Source organism: Caloenas nicobarica, chromosome 9, assembly GCF_036013445.1.
Source record: "Caloenas nicobarica isolate bCalNic1 chromosome 9, bCalNic1.hap1, whole genome shotgun sequence".
NCBI classification, from domain to species: domain Eukaryota; kingdom Metazoa; phylum Chordata; class Aves; order Columbiformes; family Columbidae; genus Caloenas; species Caloenas nicobarica.
The window spans coordinates 12,713,386-12,733,685 of record NC_088253.1 but is presented as its reverse complement, the minus strand read 5'-3'; the positions used below and the strand labels follow the sequence as shown (position 1 = coordinate 12,733,685).

The 20,300-nt window shown below is 37.7% G+C and overlaps 1 protein-coding gene across 2 annotated transcripts in view; it reads left to right on the top strand.

Annotated features, from left to right (window-relative positions):
- Positions 1–19,994, top strand: part of GPI (glucose-6-phosphate isomerase) — a 43,904-nt gene extending 23,910 nt beyond the window's left edge. For both annotated transcript variants that reach the window (XM_065641110.1, XM_065641108.1), the window contains 17 exons: positions 2,013–2,103; positions 3,008–3,076; positions 5,974–6,093; positions 8,111–8,194; positions 8,285–8,431; positions 10,070–10,141; positions 11,203–11,247; positions 12,074–12,127; positions 13,058–13,118; positions 14,802–14,845; positions 15,065–15,217; positions 15,572–15,701; positions 15,851–15,927; positions 17,259–17,387; positions 17,766–17,841; positions 17,925–17,991; positions 19,557–19,994. In XM_065641110.1, the coding sequence (XP_065497182.1) occupies positions 2,083–2,103; positions 3,008–3,076; positions 5,974–6,093; positions 8,111–8,194; positions 8,285–8,431; positions 10,070–10,141; positions 11,203–11,247; positions 12,074–12,127; positions 13,058–13,118; positions 14,802–14,845; positions 15,065–15,217; positions 15,572–15,701; positions 15,851–15,927; positions 17,259–17,387; positions 17,766–17,841; positions 17,925–17,991; positions 19,557–19,680 (1,473 nt within the window). In that variant the 5' untranslated portion in view covers positions 2,013–2,082 and the 3' untranslated portion in view covers positions 19,681–19,994. The remainder of the gene's footprint in view (positions 1–2,012; positions 2,104–3,007; positions 3,077–5,973; positions 6,094–8,110; positions 8,195–8,284; positions 8,432–10,069; positions 10,142–11,202; positions 11,248–12,073; positions 12,128–13,057; positions 13,119–14,801; positions 14,846–15,064; positions 15,218–15,571; positions 15,702–15,850; positions 15,928–17,258; positions 17,388–17,765; positions 17,842–17,924; positions 17,992–19,556) is intronic.
- Positions 19,995–20,300: the final 306 nt, after the last annotated feature.

Genomic DNA, 20,300 nt, shown 5'->3' with positions numbered 1-20,300 from the left:
AGAATGGGTGTTGTGGCTGAACGCAACTGAGCTGCAGGGTTTTGGGATTCTGTTTAAATAAAAGGTGGATCTCTTGGTGTAAGGGTTTAAGATAAAGCTACATTGCACGGTGCGTGTTCCACCTCATGTGTGGGGAAGTTAGACCTTGTAGCTATTGCTTGCTTGTTTTGCATGAAATAACGTGGGGTGCCATCTATCTTTGCTTTCTTCAAATGAGTAGTGATTTGAATCCAGCCAGAATTTCACAGGATACCTTGTGCTAGATCTAGTGAGATTTTTTTTTTTATTCATATAGGTAAAATAACAATGAATTGTATAAGTGAGGCAGTTGTCAGGTAAACACAAAGAAAGGATTGTAAGAATTTCATGTGCATGGGGTAGATCACTGGGAGAGACTATCTTTCTGTATTAAGCTGTAGTATGAGAATTTTTAGAGTTCTCCTCTAATCTGAAGAAGTATTAGTATACTAATGGCCTTGCTGTATCATTAGTAGAATATGTTCAAATCTGAGACCTGGCTGTAAATAAATTGCATCAAATCTCAAATAGAAGGACTTGCTGGATTTGTTCTTAAATAGCAAATTCGGCAGGTGAGCCGTAGCAGTCCTACTCCTCGCTAGCCATGTTCCAGGGCTCCTTGTGCTGGACGGTCAGAGTTTCACTGAAGAGAAGGGTGATAAACAGCACTGGTACTATTTTTCCTCACTTGCCTCATCTTCTTGCCTATAAAAGAAACTTCTAAAATTGTGCTTGAAGACACCTTGTTATTTAGTGTCTCTTGTATTTTAAGACCAGAAAAAGGAGATGTGACTTTGTTTTTCCTGAAGTTAATGAAACAACCCAAATGTCTAGGCCTTGCTCATTATTATTATTGCAAATTCAGCTCCATTCTCCCTTTGCAGAATCTTGCCTGCTCTGTCATATCTGTTTGGAGTAGCAATTATGCCATGGTTTGTCCCTGTGAAGTCTCTGGCATATGTGGTCACTAAAATAACAGTGCATATTTCCATGCTCAAGTGTTGGGAAAGAAAAAGCAGGGGAAATAACGAACAACGCAGAAACATTGAGACTTGAGATGGTGGGCAATTTCCTGTGGCTTCTGCGTGTGGAGTAGAAGGGAGTGTAAGATATAAAAGGCTTTTTGTGCTTTTATAGAAGGCCTGCTGGATTACTTACAGGGCTTCAATTCTTCAGGTTAGAGTAAATTCATCTGTAAATTAGTGCAAAGAAGAAATTGGTAGAAGACTGTGGTGTAAAGGACCAAAGGGACTGTAGAACTTCTCACATAGATACAAGGCTAGTAAATACAGTCTCACTTGATTTCTATTGGAACACTGTTTCTGTGATTCCTCTTGGATGTAAATCTGAAAGTGCTTGTATTTTGGAGTGTTAGGCAATAGCTTTCAGAAGAGGGTTAGTGAAATAATTTGGAGACTTCCACTGAGTCTGTGAGCACAGTGAGATTTCACCATTGCACAAGTGAGGTTTAATTCTGCATAGTAGTTGACAGAATGTTTCTGTAAATGAAGTTGTACAGATTTTTAAAGGCTTGTTCAAGTCTCCGTGTAAAGGAATGACTGTATTTGTTGAAAGGACCTGTAGGGAGACAGTTTGACAGTTTAATTTTTTAGCAGCAATAGACGGTGCTTAGCTTTTTACTTATGATACATTAGGAAAAAACTAATTATTGCTAGAGAATACTAGTGGCTCAGTGAAAACAGAATGTGATTGTCCAATTGTGCATTAAGTATACTTTATTGTATTTGAACTTTCAGCAGCAGAAAGTTGATACTATGGTTTAGCTTGTTGAAAATCGTGGTCTTCAATTGAAACAACATGCTAGTAAGTTGTTTTATGAAACTTGTGGGGCAAATCGGTCCCTCAGGTCATCTTTACTAATGTAATATGATGAGAATTCCAATTATTTTGTGTTCTGTTGGAGTAATCATCATCTTGCTTAAAACAGTCACTCTTCAGGAATGTGCAATTAAACAACTTGTTTGTTTTGACAGCTTGACTCTGAATACTGATCATGGGGATATCTTACTGGATTATTCAAAGAACCTTGTTACAGAAGAAGTGATGAAAATGCTGGTGGAACTGGTAACTCTTTAAAATGTTGAATTAATAAACCACAATTTTTTTTTAAAAAGTTAACTTTTACCTTCAACTGGTTATTCTAGCATTGCTCATATACATATAACTCTGAATTTGAGAAGCTACAAGGCATCTGTTTACAAATCTTGGCACTGTTCCGAGTCTTGCATTGTCCTTTAGCCCCAAGGTACGAGGCCATTTTTCAATGCACAGACCTGTTTCATGTGCTTAGTGGAAAGATTTTTGTCTGTGTAACAGACCAGCTGGCATATGGCACTGTTTTTGAGATCTGCAGTAAAATAAGAGATATTAGTATAAAGTTGTAAGAGAAGGTGATGTCTTCTATACCTGCAATTGAAACAGTACTTTGTATGTCATGCAGTCTTAATTTAGAAATTCATCTGTAGTTGGATGTATTTTAAGAAAGAAGTTTGTGTCATTAACTTCAATTTAGCATAGTGTCCATATTTACAACCCTTCCTTAGCTATTGGTTCAGCCAAAAGCTTAGACCAGATAGGACACAGATTTTTAAAAAGGGAAGAACTAGCAAAAATAGCCATAGCAAAATTACTTTTGCTATCTTCAGTTTAAAAAAAAAAAATTCAAAGATGGTACCCAGAATCATTAATGAATCCTGTAGCTGTATGACAAGATGAAAATGAGTAATTAAGATGGATTCATTGCATCTTGGTCATTCAGCATGTTACTATGTAACCTCCTAAGGAAATAAACAGCCTGCATAAAATACTTGCTTTAAAATAAGATGATAAATTTTTAAGCTAGAATCTAGTGCATCTTTAATCACTGTTTTATGTGGTAAATGTTCACACTCCTTAATGTAGCTGGACCTTCGTAGTGCCTGTTGACTTCTTACTATTTTTAAGAGGAATCTATTTTTACATTTCTCAGGCAAAGTCAAGGGGTGTGGAAGGTGCCAGAGAGCGCATGTTCAGTGGAGAGAAGATCAACTTCACTGAGGTAAGGCTATTTCTGTCCATGGCTTTTTCCTCTCGGTTGTGCCTAAGTATTGTGGATGTTTGTGCATCTGTGTAAGAGAAGTCTTGGAAAAAACTTACTCTAATAGCTACTCTGAAATGCTGACTGGCTGTAGTGTTTGCTTCACTACTTGATGAGAAATCTTTCTATCTCTGACAGAAAGACAGAAGAAAATGTGTGTGAATGAAGCTATTCAATCCTCCCTTCAACAGACATCTTAATTTTTTTTTTTGAGACTTGGGTGGTATATGTATATTTTTTTTTTTTCTTCCCTCATTTGTAGAGAGGAAGATGAGTTAGATACTGCAAAGGGCATGGAGCAGAGTATTGCATTCCAGGTATCCCATACGTGCTTTTCCCTAATGTCAGTGTTCATAAAGCTTGGTGAACTGCCTACAAAGTTTCAGTGAGGATTATGTAAGACTTTCTGCTTTAGGTTGTTGATGTTACTTATCTCTGGGTACGTTTAACAGCAGAGACCATAAACAGTCTTAGGAAATTAGCCACCTATTTCAGTAAGATGGCAAGCATCTTCCTCTTTCTGTAGATCTGAATGTTGTAATTATGGCTAAATCTTCATTAAAAGATGTAGAAAACTAACTTTACCTTTTTTCTGAAATTATGAATAGGATGAAAACTGGAAACTCAACAGTATAGTATGATTTATTAGTCTGCCTTTAATATTAAAGGCTATTTAGTACATTTGAGGTAAATTCACAGGAATCAGTATTTCCTTTGATTTGGTTATTGACTGGTGTAGCTGTTGCACAAGCTGTTTGTTTAACTCAGCAGTTGGACATTGTATTGTTTGTGAATACTTCATGTTTGTAAAAATGCAGAGACAGAAACAGATACAGCTTCACTGGAGAAATGCTTCCTCTTCCTTCTGTATTAATGCCTTCAATTCACATATATAATTCTAGCTAGTGAAAAAAGGAAGTGGAAGGAGGATGATAACTGTGAAATCTGCCTGGAAGATTGTTTTTTCAGATCTTGCCTCTCGTTAGCCTCATGTAACACAACTTACTACAGGGCTAGCCCATCTCTGGCCAGGTATTATGGAGTTACTCTTCATTGTCTACATGAGAGCAAAGGCAGCAGCTGAAGCCTTCTCAGAAGGATGCACTGAAACACAATATTAAACTGTGATGTGTTTCTGTTCTGCTGCTAGCTCCCAATTTTGTTACTGTCTTGATAAGGCAACTTTATGTAGCAGTTACCTTGCATGATGAGTCTAGAAACATCCCTTTTGTTATCAGGCTGTTTCTCATTTACAGTCAGAAGTTGACTTGGAATTAGATTTGGTTTAATTTTTTCTCTTTGACTAGAATACTGAATCAAGTTGGTTTGGCTCTGGAATATGAGCATGCAGACGGTGTGAATTTGTCATGAGGCCTTAAAAACAGGATGCTGTCAAACAGCGTGACTGAATAAACCTAATGCGATAAGACAGAAGGGAGCTGCTTAATAGCAAGAACTGACTTGTGCACTACTTTTGTTCTGCTTTAGAACATTTTTTAGCTTATTTGTCTGAAGTACTTAAGACTTGTCTGTATTTGGTGCTGCAGGCACTGACTGCATGGTGTGTGTTTATGTGGAAATCCTTTATAGTGCACCCAAGCATGTTGCTGCCAGGTGTCTGTACTGGATGAGTTAAAACTTGCAGCTCGATATGGCACAAAGACAGCGTGTTGCAAGGGAACTCATCTGACCACTCATGGGGACAGTCGTCATAGGCCACCTGATACTTAGGAAGTACTTCTGGTCAATGGTAGATGTCAGGTCAAATATGACTGCTGCTCTTGATCAAGACAAAGCTTCCTTCAAGCCTAATAGCGAGCAGTAGTTACCAAATGATACCATTCCATGGCTGAGTGTTGCAAAAAAAAATTGCATCTGTTCACCCCAAATTTAAGTGGATACACTTCAATAATTAGCAACTGAAAGAGCTTTTTTGTCTTTCAAGTCAACCACAAACTCAATGATTTTTGAGTTAGCATTTGATATTTGAATCATAACTTGGCAGTTCATATTGTCTGTGTTGTCTTTGTCTCACAATGCCTCTCACTGTAGCAAGTAACAATGAGGTAGAGCAGACTAATTTTTTAATTTGTTCATTAGTATTCACTAACTTGTTCATTCTAGATTAAAGCTTTTAAGCTCCTGAATAGGCATATCACAGGCCATATTTCAGTGCTTTGACTTGCATATAACTGTGGAGAATTAATAGAATACGATGCATGCCAACAGACCTTTTTTTCCTCATAACACAACTACCACCTACATATTGGGTATGCATGGGTGCAGGGAACATTTAATTGTGGGCAGTGGGTAGAATAATGTGGCTATTGTATTCCTTTTTTTGTCAAATGTTTAAATACATATTTTTCTTTTCCTGTATGAAATGGACTATTCAGGATAGTTGAGAAAATGCCAGAGAAAATAACCTTGGCTGCTTGTTACAATTGATTTTCAGTATTGTCACAAATAGGAAATAACTTCATCCTTGTGTACCTGAAGCATGCTGAAGTAGTTGAGTACCGAATATTGCTGAGTTTTGGATCTCAATCATTAAATGCTTTTCAAGGGATTTTGAGCTTGCTTTTCAAAGCAACCAAATAAGCTATTTGTTTATTTTGCGTATTATATGCTTTTGTAAGCCCTCTGTACTGATTCTGTGTATTGAGACAGTGATCTATATGGCTGCTGATGAGTGTATGTGTATACACATACACACACAAACTACTGATCTACTAATTCCAGTTAACTTAAAGGATTTTTAAGACTTGATGATTGTGCTGCCTTCTGGATGAGGCACCTGAGGCCTCTGGGTGCAATTTGGAAATGGCTTAATCTATTTTTTTCCCTCCTTATTTCAGAACCGAGCTGTGCTTCATATTGCTCTGAGAAATCGTTCCAATGTGCCAATACTTGTAGATGGGAAGGACGTTGCTCCAGAAGTAAACAAAGTGTTGGACAAAATGAAACACTTCTGCCAGGTATAAAATACCACCATAGCTTATTTTTCATATATTTGTTCTATACGCAGCTGGGTTCTTACATGTGTAATGTGAAGGATTGATTGTGGGCTGATTGACGTCAGTTGTTGTGCCCTTGTTTGAGGTTTGATAGTTCTGGCTCAAGCATGGAGTTGGAGCTGGTTTTAGTATGATTTGCTTCTCGCTCTGTTCCCAGTTGGGTTTTTCTTTAATGGGATCTCTAGATCTTGCTCTTTTAGCAGTAATCTTGCATTTACTTCAGAAGTCTTGTAAATCATTAAGTACCATTCAAATATTGCCTTATTTCTTCTTGCTAATTTTTCAACTACTGTATTAAGTAGAAGCTGCCTCTTAAATTTCATGTAAAATCAGGAGAGAGGTAGAAGCTTCCAGCTCACTTTCAGTTTGATTATGCTCTACTTAAATGGTTTCTTAAAGATCTTCTGGTCTTAGGGCAGATCCCTTTATGATTCTGTTCATTTTTCAGCTTTAGCAGCGTCAAAGTTTTTTGTACCCTAGTTAAATACAGCCGTTAACAATTATTTTCAAATATCAGTAATTGTTCTTTGATTCTGTACGTCATCTAGAAAATGTAGGCATCTGTCAAATCATTTGAGTGAAATGCACTGAATAACTTAATAGAGCATTTTAACAAAGTCAAATTTATGTGTGATTAATCAATAAAAGCTCAATGAGTAGTTCTAGTGAATTTTCAACACGGCTGTGAGGATCTGGAGCTGCTTGATTGCTATTGTGAGTCTTATCCAGGTGGCGGTGGCCGGTATCACTGCCAACTCATACTTGTTAACCTATACAAAATGAGCCTGGATTATGTCCAGTTCTTAATGGATAAATGCCAAAACCACAATAGCTGTCAGTAATTGGTCTGAATTTGGTAGTTTCTTCAGAAAATGTGAGAGTTGAATGCCCAGAGAAGTTCAGTGGTCTGTTTTCCACTGTAGAGTTTTTTTTAGCTGATTAAGATTTTGGTAGTGTAAGACAAGACTTTTCACTGGTGTCAATCGCTGAAACCTGTGAATATGGCTTTTCATGGAGATCCATATTATCTGCAAAATAAAACTCAAGTTAAGCAGTTCCTTTGGAAAGATTAACAGAGGCGTTTGTTTCAGTTGACTCACTTAGGCAGGTGAAAACTTGAAACTACAGCAATATCATCTACAGGCTACGGGAATGGTGTATACTAAAAATGGATTTTTCTGTTTGGAAATACAAAAAGCTTTAACTTAAGCATCCGAAGGGAAGGAGAGCAACTATCAGCATAACCAGGTGATTTGTTGTAGTATGGAGTAGTATGTAGAAATGTGCATGATACTAAACAGATTCCTTTTGTGAGGGGAACAAATTTAATGCATAGGTGGTATATGATGGACAAAATTCAATGCGGTGGTTGCAACTTTGTCAGAACTCTGTTAAAACAGCAAGAATAGAGCAGAAACCTGTACTATGTGCTCTTAAGGTGAAGCCCAGAAATAAATCTTGATGCAAAATGTACATGAAATATAAAAGCTTTCTGAATGTTTGGTTTGCCAATAAATCTGCCTCCATGGCTTTATTAATATGTTTGTTTTCCAGTTTAGTTAGTGAAGTTGTTTCTAATTCAAGATATTTGAAACTGAAGGGGTTCTTTAAGTATTTGTGGCAGATAGTTTAATGCCAGAGATTTGTTCGTTTTTTAGCTTGATTTCTCTCAACTTTGCCAACACTGTAAGTACTATAACAGTCCACATAGAACGGGAGTTTGATCTTGCAGTGTGTTTTTTAGATATGTGCATTAGACTTCTAACACTTAATGAAGCATCATCTTAGACATAACTAAATGTCTAACTGAGAAGGTAGCTTTGAGTGTAGGCTTTAAAGTGTATGAGCTTGAAAGTTGTCTTTGGAGACTTTCTACAACAATGCCTGAAAACACAGCCTATTTCCAGTGTTAGAATCACTAACTTTAGTGTAAGTATAAAATAGTAAAATAGTTATTACCTTTTTTTTTTTCCCCCAGAGAGTCCGTAGTGGCGAATGGAAAGGCTACACTGGAAAGGCAATTACTGATGTGGTCAATGTTGGGATCGGTGGCTCTGACTTGGTAAGCTCCTGACTTCTGTGCATCTTCCACATCTTTTTGTGTGTGTATGTGCTTGCAATGAAGATAAAATCTAATCATTGCTTCATCCAGGGCCCTCTGATGGTAACTGAAGCCCTGAAACCATATTCCAAGGGAGGCCCTCGTGTTTGGTTTGTGTCCAACATTGATGGTACTCATATAGCCAAAACCCTGGCTGAGCTTAAACCAGACACTACGCTCTTCATCATTGCATCAAAGGTATGTCCAACGCAAGCCCTGGGGTGTGACTTTCTCTAACTGTAAAGGATTCAGTCAGAATAGAGATCTGTCCACAGGAAGATCTAGATCAGAGATTTCTAGTGTGGACTGTTTCTATAAGGCCTGTTGTGATTCATCCTGAACTTGCAGTGCAAGCTTGTGTTGCTACTGAAATACTTAAGGATCCAGAAGCCAAGTGCTGAAAATGACTGTTAGGGAATAGGATCCTATGTAGCTATTTCTTTGAAACTCAAGATCTTGTCTCATTCCTTGCTTTTATTTAAGGTTGCTTTTGGTCCTTTATCTTAAGGACAGTGTTACTTGTTAACAGTGTTCTGTTTTTTGCATTGATGTTTTGTATTAATGAATTCATGTAGTTTGGGAATCTGTTCTGTTTTAAGGTAGTAACAAAAGATCTTCATCTGGGTTACTTGAGCACTATAAGTACTAAGTTTCTTTATTTATCCAGAGGTAAAGGTAGTTGGTAGTTTATAAGATAACACTTATTTCTGAATACAGACTTAAAAGCTGTGTGTTTTTTTTAAAGTCTCGCCTTGCTAATAATTCATTCTGTAAACATAATTGCTAGCCGCCCTCTTCCTTTGAGGAATACTTCTGTCTTAGCAGAGGAGACTGGTGAAGACAAACTTCATAGTTATGTAACTTGGGTCACCTTCATTTGTAAAGCCCAGTAGAACCTTTTTGCTGTTGAAGACAATCTGCAACAAGTGCACGTGTGTAATGTTGGCCGTGCTCTATGGTGGTGCTCATTATCTTATCTTGGCAATACTGCAGCTGAGCAACAACTTATGGAATAAGGAAACTTCACAAAGTAATACTAATGGTCACTTTGAATAAATGAGTTCAAGATCACGGTTCAAAGGCTTAGGAGACTGCCAAATTGAAAGAGTAATACTTCAATTTCTGTCTGCCAGCCTGTAGTTAGATAATTGGATCTGTTTGGAAGAGGATGAATGGCATTTTTTTGTTTTCCATAACAGGCTTGTGTTTCATAATGAAATATTTCTGGAGATGGATGAGAGTAGGTTGAATCTAGTGTTCACCCTTAAAGCTAAATTTTGATGGTTGAGTAGATCAGAATGGTTGTAGATACTTGTAAAACTGCATGACTGAACTTCTGTGCATACTTCATGAAGCAGGAAAACATTTTCCTCTAATCAGCAAATCAAAATTATGGCAAGAATCTTAGCAGAAGTGAGTATTCCTACATAAAAAAATAGGAATTGAAGAACAAGAGGACAGTCCAGCTAGGTTGGTGTTCAATCAGTTCCTTTTTAGTCAAATGATAAAACTTCAGATTTAGTGAAAGACTGAAGTAAAAAAATTTAGTCTCAAGGTTTTGCATAACAGTTTGGGGGAGGGAAGATGGGGAATAATTATTCAAATTCTTGATATATGCTAGTTGAAAACTAGATAGGTAAATCTAGCAACACTAGTCTTTAATGGATTGATAAGCTTGCTTTTTTTTTTTTTTTGCTGAAGTCTGGCAGCAGCTGCCTATTATGAACATCTAGAATCACTCTGCTCTGATTATCTGCAACATATGTTTTAGGAGGCCGGACTTGTTTCAATTTTAAGTAAGGTGTTTTGCATAATTCCTTGTTTTCTGATGTGCAGACTTTCACCACCCAAGAAACTATCACCAATGCAGAAACGGCCAAAGAGTGGTTCTTACATGCTGCTAATGATGTAAGTCTAACATGTTTCGGTTATGTAACAGTATGCAACAGCTTTTTATTGTGCAATTCCTCCCTGGTCATTCTCCGTGCTTTGGAGCAGAGCCAATAGCTGCCTGAACATAAGTTGTATAGCTCAGCAAATGCTGTACATATAACATTTCAGTGCTTCATGGTTAATGACAGGCTGTTATGTCCAATCAAAGTGATAAAACCACTAGTTTTTCATTATAAATGGTTGTCATGCGTTATTCCCCCAAATCCTGCCTGTTAAATAATAGAGTGTAGCATTGGCCTTAGAGCTGTCTAACAATTTGGTGGAACCACTGATAGGGAGATTCAAGAATATGGTGTCTATGTGGCATCACCTTCCAGTTCTTGGCAAATCTTTAGAAATGAAGCTATGATTGGAGTGATATACTGACATATCTATGGCAGATGTCTGTACTATGAATAGAAACCTTGTATTTGGCTCATTCTCTCCTGTTTCTAACCTTTAAAAGAAAAAAAAAAGCCAGATACTGCCTGCTCAGGTAATTAAGATAATGTTTAACCTGTTCCAGTCAGAATAGCTGAATTTCGTTTGAAAGCTGGGCTTTGAAATTCCTTGTTACTCTGCTGTTACAGAAACCTCATCTTTGTTCACCAGAACATTTGCTGAAAGACCAAAGTCTAAATCTGGAGCTTGAGATTTATCAGTAATTCCAGTAATATCCTTTGACCCAGCCATAAGCGTAGTGCATGTACAACAAACTATCTGCTCCACAGTGGTCATAGTGATGTTCCAAACTGATAATGTGCTCTTGAGGAAATAGTGTGCTGCTCTAAATAGTGACTGTTTCCACAGGGCTTAATGAGAATGTTATCAGAATGTTACCTTCAACAGACATGCTGCCAAATCCCACACTGAATGTGAATGAAGCGAATAAGATGATTTCAAGTTCATAACGCAAAAATAACTGATGATAGTCAACAGTATTTTGTTTAAATGTAGATGGTAGCAGATCAGGTTTATGACCAGAAATCAAAATAAATTAGCATTCTAGATCTAATAATCTGTTTATTTTTATTAAGCCTTCAGCAGTGGCCAAGCATTTTGTTGCCTTGTCTACCAATGGTGTAAGTATAACCAATCTATTTTATTTTTTCTGTGTACCTTTAAGATGACCTCATTTTAAAATCCAGTAAGGAAGCCTATCTTTTCAGTCACTACTACTTGAATACCAAGTTAGCCTTTTCTCTTGAAATGAAGCATATTTTTTTTCTACTGAAAAGAACTGAAACACTGCTAGAGTTATGAACTGTAGCAAGATTGGACCTTAATCATAGATTTGTGCTTTTTCTGCTAGAGCTTTAAATCTGAAATCAAGATCTCTTATGCTTGAAGTGACTGTGTTATTGAGTGTTACTTGTAATTGCCTAAGTGTGTGTGAATGCAGTTATTATGTGAACAAATATTGCTCTTCTAGATTCCTGAAGTGCTGAAATGATGCAAGTAGTTTGAATAATCTGAAGCACTTGATGAGCATAATGCACCCTGATGTGTTTCATGCAAAAGTGTGAAGTAGAAAGACCAATAGCAGTTAGAAAAAGACTCTGCAATAATTAAGAGGTTGTCAGGTACTATGGTGTGAAGTTCCTTTCTTCCATTTTGGTTTTGTTAAATGTAAAATGAATGTCAGTCCAACTCCTACCTGTATGGCCACTTAGATTGGTCAGAAAATGCAAGTATGTAATTGATTTTGAGAGTACTAAATAGTGATCTCTGGAATTAAAGGTATACTTCTTTCTGATGGATGCTATGTATTTTTAAAATAGAGGATGTAATTGAGGAATTGTGTATTTAATAGGTACCCAACCTGTGTTTTTTATTTGCTAGACATAAAGCTTTTAAAAATTTTGGTTTTACTTACCGTGTTCTTACACACTTTTTTTTAAATTCTAGCCTAAAGTTAAAGACTTTGGAATTGACCCACAGAACATGTTTGAGTTTTGGGATGTAAGTAAATGTCTAATTTTGTGTGTTAGATGTTAACAGTTAGAATAATCTAACTTCAGAAAATGTTAACTAGATGTCAAGAAATTGCCAAAACACCTAAATTATAGAAGTTGTATTCTTGGTACTGAAACATCTGAAAACTTGTAACTAAAAGCAAATCGAGAACATGTCAGGCAAGCAAATAGTCTTGTCTCTTGGCTATTCCATTAAAATCCTGCAGTCAAAGGTCTGAAGAGAAGCCTTCTGTGTTCTTGGCTGTGTGATCAGCTGTTGGGTAACAGGAGATACAAGTCTTAGCTTATTCCTCAGTGTAAGTAGTTATTATAAGATGTGACATTTGACTGTTGGGGTCTACTGTATGTAATCTAGGCCTGTAAAGGTCAAACATCAGAAATGGGAGCCTAATTTGATATTTTATAGCAGATGCATATTTTAGGTATACTGCACTTAGTCTTGGCCCTTAATCAGAAACAGATTGGTTTATGTCTCATTGGCTCTGTACCTCACAAACTAAATTTCTAAACAACAGCTTTAAAATAATCTAGAGCATTACCTTTCCCTAGATAGGCCTGTAATCTTGCTGAAGCAGGTTTCATCTATGGAGGAGCGATATTAGGAAAGCAGTTCATACAAGCACTGAATTTAGTATTTGAAAGTGAGCTAGAATTATCAAGGGATCTGCTTCAACAGATGTTACGTAAATTGAACAAGTAGGATAACTTCAAAGTCTCAAAAAATGCATACTTAAGGATTCACTAGGGAGCTACTGTAAGGTGCATGTTCCATTGACCATGCTGTATGATGTGTAGTGAATTATCACCAGAAGGAATATTGTTTTTGCTGAAAGTAGTCTAAGTGTATCCTGCTATTTCCTAACGGTTTGAATTTAAAAGCCCTGCACTTATCTCTAAACCAACCTCTTGTTTTCAGTGGGTTGGTGGTCGCTACTCTCTCTGGTCTGCCATTGGTCTCTCCATCGCCCTGCATATTGGTAGGTATTCCTATGAGGTAACAATGCCGAGAATTAATCTGTTTGCTTCAGGAGTATAACTATGGAGTGGATTAACAACAGTGGATTGTGGATCATCTTGGGGGCAAATATTATTTTACCACAACCTGCTCTGAGTGCTTAGATGTTTGTGCTAAAATACAATCTTTAAAGGGATGGAAATGTTGATATTTTAGTACTGTAAAAGCAGTTTTGGAAGTTACCCATAATAGGTAAATATAGTCAAATTCCATTTCTTTAGTCACTTGCATAGCCAGAAGTGCCTGATTTATGTAAAGCCATGTCAGTGTTGAAAATTAGACCTTGCAACTGACATTCCTAAACTATTTAAAAGCAGGGTATTTAATTTCTGTGAGTACATACACACTAAATATCAAAAACCTCTATCTCCAGTTCCGCATACCAGCTCTGTTTACCACTATCAACTATCTCTTTCTCCCACTACTTCATTTTGTCCCCAGTATTTGTTCTTCTAGGCTATAGGGCCTAGGAATGCTCATTCTATCTGCAGTTGATTGTGGAGCAAACAGACTCTAAATTTATCCCTGCCTACTTGTATTGTTGCAGGGTAGCATTGGCATTTCTGATGCAGATCTCAAATGCAGGTGGAGAGTACACAGGGCACGTCCAAGGGCTGTAACAACTGCTGTTTCCTGGTGAGCAGCAGTCTTGCATTTGTCCCCTCATCACTTCTTTCAGATATCTAAAGTCTGAAACCGTAATTTGTTTTTCTAAATAAAGCTAGAATTCCTTTGGACTGAAGTTAAAAGAAAAATATTGGGGTTTATGTTCTTGGAATGATATGAATAGGAGCTGTCATGTGTAGAAAGACTTAATGTGAACAGCAAAATAAACCAGTCAGGGACTTACTGTTTTGTCTGCAATGAACTGTTCATCTCTGCTGTCAGACAGATTTGGTGTTAACTGCTGACATGCCAGTCTATCTGCATTTCTTGCTCTTATATGCTTCATCTTCCAAAGCTGGCTTCTGATCATAGGTAGAACTGCTGCATTGATTGCCAAACACTTCACCTCAATTTTTCCATAAAAGAATCAGGATTTCTGGCTTTGCAGGAAAGGATGGTATTAGTTAAACTACTCAGTGAAAATTAATGGTGATTTAAACACCCTAATTATAGAGCAAAGAAAAATCAGGTGAATTGTTAAGAGAACAGGGAAGGGGGGGATGGACCTTTTTCTTTGAGAAGACCTTATGACAGTTGTGTTTTCCTCAGACCAGCACAGAGATGCCTGCTGTACTATCCATGTCCTGGTTTTTTGAGGGTGTTTTTCCCACTGTGGCTGTGAAGCGGTTAAGTGTTCAGGCTTGCTGAAAACTATGTAGCATTTAATAGAGAGCCTGGTTTTAAAGCCTCTGTTTTCCTTCCAGTTGCTCATTCTGCTTGAATGGGGGTTTTAGTCAAAGGTTTTTAAAGTATGTTTCATGAAGTTGGACTTGCTCTGAAGTCCAGGCTTTAATCCTAACTAAAGGTATCTGTTTTATGGGATGCAAATTTCAGAAGTCAAAGTGCAACTTTGAACTAAATTAGTAGTTGGGAGCCTTGCTGCCTACAAGGCATCTCAACTGTTTTACTTTTTTTTTCTACAAGAAAAATGAAGTTTGAGTTTTAATAGTAAATAGAAATGGACTCTTTCCATTGTTAGGTTTTGACAACTTTGAGAGCCTGCTTGCAGGAGCCCACTGGATGGTGAGTGGACGTCTGTTTCACATTTGTTCCTCAACAGCATTGTTAGGAAGATAACTGAAGGCAGGTTGGTTTCTAAAGTTCAGCTCAGTCTTCAGTGTTTCTAAAATGACTGTGCTTGGGATGCTCTTCCTGGATCCAAACAACAAAAACAATTTAAGAGTTGGGAGGGTTGACAACTGCCCTATCAGAAATGTAATTATTTTCCTTCGTGTCACATAGGATAATCACTTCCGCACAGCCCCCCTGGAGAAGAACGTGCCTGTTCTGTTGGCCATGCTAGGGGTCTGGTATATAAACTGCTATGGATGTGAAACTCATGCCCTTCTGCCCTATGACCAATACATGCACCGCTTTGCTGCCTACTTCCAGCAGGTAAGGCTGAGGGTAAAGATTTCAAAAGCAAATATGTAGATAGGCTTCTGTCCTGGTTCTAGAACCTGAATGTATGTTTCTAGGTTACAATTGCAATCACTTCAACTCATGTAATCAAGGGCCTAAAGAGGCTGGTGCCAAGACTGATACCAGTTTATTTGCTCAGTTGATTTAGAGTTTTTTTTCCTCGGACCTCCATTATCTTGGTGTCTGTAAATTGAGCAGCTATATTCCTGACACTTACGAAATTCATATAAAAGGGTAACACTTATAGCACTTGAAGTATTTATGGAAACTTCTGTTGATATTGTGTGGTTCTGCAAGAAAGGTGATACTGCCCTTCCCTTCTTTTAGGGTGATATGGAATCTAATGGCAAATACATTACCAGGAAAGGCTCTCGTGTGGACTACAATACCGGCCCGATTGTGTGGGGGGAGCCTGGCACCAATGGGCAGCATGCTTTTTACCAGCTCATTCATCAAGGTAGACTGAAACTATTCTATACCTTGTTTTGGAATTAAATTATGAATGGTTTCAAAGCTGCAAGAGACTCTGCAGAATTGAGACTAGCTTAGAGGTTGGGCTCTAAAGGCTTTCCTGTTGCAGGGTTATTAACATGGCTTTTTTAATAGGAACTCGCATGATTCCCTGTGACTTCCTGATCCCAGTCCAGACCCAGCATCCAGTCAGAAATGGCTTGCATCACAAGGTAATAAGTTATGTGTCAGGGCACCCATATTTTCTTGTGGCTGGTAAGATATTGAAGCTTATTCAGAACTGTGGTGTGCAAGATTTCTAAATGTCTCTTTGAAACTATACCCATACACTCTGTGAACATTCACAATAGGTTTGAAAATAACGAAATTATATATTGTATGTATGTAATACAGTGGTATTTTTGTTCTTGAAGAAATTGCAGCCCCGGTTATAGAGGCAGATCAATTATGTGGCCTGTTGGCCTACCGAAGCTAGAAAGAGTAGAGCAATTAAGTATTTGGAGAGAAAATTCTTTGTAGGAATTGTAAGGAATGTAATTCTTGCACAGTAGAAAGAAGCAGATTCTCAGAGCTGATGAAAACTTCCTCAGAGATGCTGTTGCAAGTCCTAAAATCTAGGACAAAATTTAGTGAGTATACTAGCATGTCAAGGTTGATAGCGTTGTATACACATAGATATTTTTTAATCAGTCTGATATTTTTAGGTTAATGTATAATCCAACTAAGGATTTTCAGTGAACTGTGTATAGCAGTTTTTAAGTTCCATAGGTGCAAACTAGTCCAGGTCTACTACTTACTGCATAATTCAGAAAAAGCATGATTCCTCACTGCATTTCAATGTTGTCATGATTTCAGATTACAAGTGCTATTTAAATTGTTTAATAGTAATTTTTTGTCAAGTAACACTAAGTACAGGTGAAAGCTTTAGAAGATGACTTTGCAAAAGAAAGTGAGAAAAGGTTTAGTTGGACTGTAGATATAGTAAGAGTTTATCTTCTAATGTAACTGGCAGGACAAATCATGTATGAACTTGCAAGGTGACATTGGGCAGGAAATAGGAAACTAAACTTCTGCTGTATTGCTAGGGATCAGTATATGGCATGCTGTAGGGATTTTGCTTTATACAGAATAATTACATTGTAGTTGGTTACCTTTCACTAATCTTTGCGCCTGGCTTTCCAGGCACATGGTGTAGTATGGGATGAAAGTATAGACTATACTGGGTGAAAGGGGTATGTAAAGTCCTGGCTCCTTTGTTCCACCTGGGAGGCTTGCTGCCTGCTTCAGCAGGGGAAGGACTCTGCAAAACAGTCCTGATTGTCTTTGGATACACGTGCTATTAAAATAGTAATCAAGTCTCCTGGCACTCTGAGGTAAAAAGCAGTAGTGAGCATTAAACAGTTTAAAAGCACTGGACATTTTACTGCCACAGTGTTAAAGAGTTGTAACTCTAGAGCAGGTCTTGGTCTAGATTCAAGCACTGTGTATCGCTATTCCAGCTAATGAAACAGCTCGAGTTGATGTTTTTGTTTCTACCTGCTAGATTCTTTTGGCCAACTTCCTTGCTCAGACTGAGGCCTTGATGAAAGGCAAGACTGCTGATGAAGCTCGTAAGGAACTTCAAGCATCAGGACTGAGTGGGGATACTCTGGAGAAGCTTCTTCCCCATAAGGTAATAGGGCTTTGGCACTGGTGGTGAGGAGTGTGTGTTGGACTGCTCGCTGGAGTTGGCTGGTGGGGCAGTGCCCTCCGGTGGCTGTCGGGTTCTACTGGCTTGGCAGCCACGAAGGTTGTGTGACTGACTTGGATTTTACTTCTTCCTATAGCCTGCAGTAGCCACTAGTGGGGGTTGGAGATAACATTTAGCCATTGTGTTTGTAATAACACATGAAAACAATACAATTTTATGGTTGAAGTTGTTAGCCTTTCAAGCTTTCAGGATTTTGTATTTGTTGCTAATACAAATAATGTGGGCTGTAAGGAAGATATAAACTGCAAGTTTCTGATGTGAGTTTTGCAACATACTAGATAACAACTCTTGTTTTGCAAGGTCTTTGAGGGAAATCGACCAACCAATTCCATCGTGTTTACAAAACTCAATCCATTCACGCTGGGAGCTCTCATTGGTGAGTAAACAGATCTCTCATCTGTCAATGTTTATTAAGACTTTCTGATAAACTTAATGATAAATTTCTTTTCCTGCTTATAGCCATGTATGAGCACAAGATATTTGTTCAAGGAATTGTCTGGGATATTAACAGTTATGACCAGTGGGGGTAAGTCTCCTTGATCTGTTTCTTGTATACTTATTGACAGTGGTATTCCTTAATCAGTTGTGACTTCAAAAAAATACAATGAGAAAAATAAGTGTTAAAGCAAATGATCTTAGGATAGTTTTAAATGAAAACAGATTTTCTGGGGATAAATCATCATGGATCCTTGTTTGGCTGTGCATAATGACTTCATAGCTACAACTTTAGCTGTGGACCTTTGTTTAGTTTGATTAAAAAAATACTATAAATGCAAAAAAGAGGCAGTAATAATGAACAAAATAGTTGAGCAGACTGAATACTTTCACTGAGATTTAGAAAGGGAAAATAATTTCCCTTATGGAAAGGAAATAAGAATAATTTTACCTCTAGAAACATTTAGTAGGCAGCTTGCATGGCATCTGTTAAGCAGAAGATTGACCACCTCTTAGTTTTCCTGTACTGGAGATAGAAGAACATTCTTGGCAGGTGCCTTCGTATATAGGAGCCCTATGTCTAATGGAAGGCTGCACCTGTGACCAAGGTTAATGATAGAACTCCATGTGGAGAACAGCAGCTTTATGAGGAGTTAGTAATTTTGTTACCTTTAAAAATGGGAGACTTAATCAGAAGCTAATGAGATTTTTTAAAATCTGTAGTAGTATTAACTGTGCAACATACTATATGAAGACTTAGGCAAGAGAAAGGGACTGAGAAATGAGTAAGATTTTTTAGGTGAAACCTGCCTATGTTGTATGGGGTTATTTTGAAGAGCAAGTTTGCTTTACAGGCCTAGGAGAGCAGTTTAAACTAAGCTCTCTTAAAGGCTGAAGATAAGTCTTTGTATATGTTGTCTTAGAGCTATGCTACCATAGCAAGTTCTTTAAAATATTGTAGTAGAAACTGATAATGAAAGACTGTCTAATAAAAACTGATGTCTGCCGTAAACTCTGAAATCAGGAGTGGGGTAGGAGCAAGTACAGCTTTTACTGCAACACGTCAAAATCTAGAATGGCATCCAAAACTAACCGTGGAATGTGGGAATGCTGTCGAACCAGCCTGGTTTCTTGCAGCTGTTGGAATATCCTGGGTTCTTATCCTGTCTGTGGCTGTAATGCCTGGGTAGCGTGCTGTGGTGTTGGGGAAGGCTTCCTGACTCGCAACTCTGCTGTTATTCATAGTCTTGGTGCTACAAATCAGTGTTCTGAGTGATGTCACGTTCAACAGTGAGCAGTAGTGAGCTGAATGCACTCTGCATTGGGGCAAGCTATGAAACACAATTGAGTACTGAAGGGGAAATGACTCTGCTTAACTTCTTTTAAAAGAAAACTTTCTCTCTTTAGACATGCTGTAATTTGAGAGCTCTCTGTTCAGCTAAGCAGCTGTGAGAACTCCAGTTGTTCATGAATGGCACAGAGTTGAATAATGCCAGCTTAGTAATTTGTAAAGGGAAGAACATTCATCATAGTGTTCACTGTCAAGTGACTTTTTACTGGCAGCTATTTTTAATGTCAATGGATTTTAGTAAATACTCTAAGTTATTAGCACTAATGTTGTTTTTCTTCTTTCTTGTCCTGCTTTTATAAATGCAGAGTTGAACTTGGAAAACAACTTGCCAAGAAAATTGAGCCTGAACTGGAGTCAGATGCTCCAGTGACATCTCATGACAGCTCAACAAATGGGCTCATCAATTTCATCAAAAAACACAGAGCCTGAAATGAAAGATTTGGCGGATATCGACAATCTAACCACCCAGTACCCAAATCTGTTGTAGTTGTGCTTTTTAGCCACTTCTAACACAAATAGCACTTTACAGGTGTAGCTTGTTCACTTGTTGCAGTTAATCATGTCAAGTGTTACAAATGAAAACTAGTTTTGTGAAACCCAGAGATTGTATAGTGGCTTTCTATTTTTGTGGCTGTTAATCTGTAAAGTGCAGCTGGTATGTTCCTCAATTCTTATCCCTCAACTTCCTTAAAGATGATCACATACTGATATTAGAAAATAAAAGGTATGATGGACGAGTAAAACTTCTTCACTCTGTATCTCTAAAGTGCAGACCTAGTAACATTTGCCTCAACGAGTGTGTAAAGTCCTCTGAAGCCAAGTAAATGAGCTTCTGTCTTTTTTGGACTGGTTCTGCTGTAAACTGGAAACTAGAGTGTGTTCAAAGAATCAAATATATGGCTGTAGATTGTTCAGATTGCATAATTTGGTGCATTTGAGCAAGTTACAGATTTTATTTTTCCAATGCTACTGTGAAAAAGAAAGTTTACTAGTGTTTGGTAAAAGATCTCCTGATTTTTCTCCATAAGCTACGGAAACCCTATGTGGAC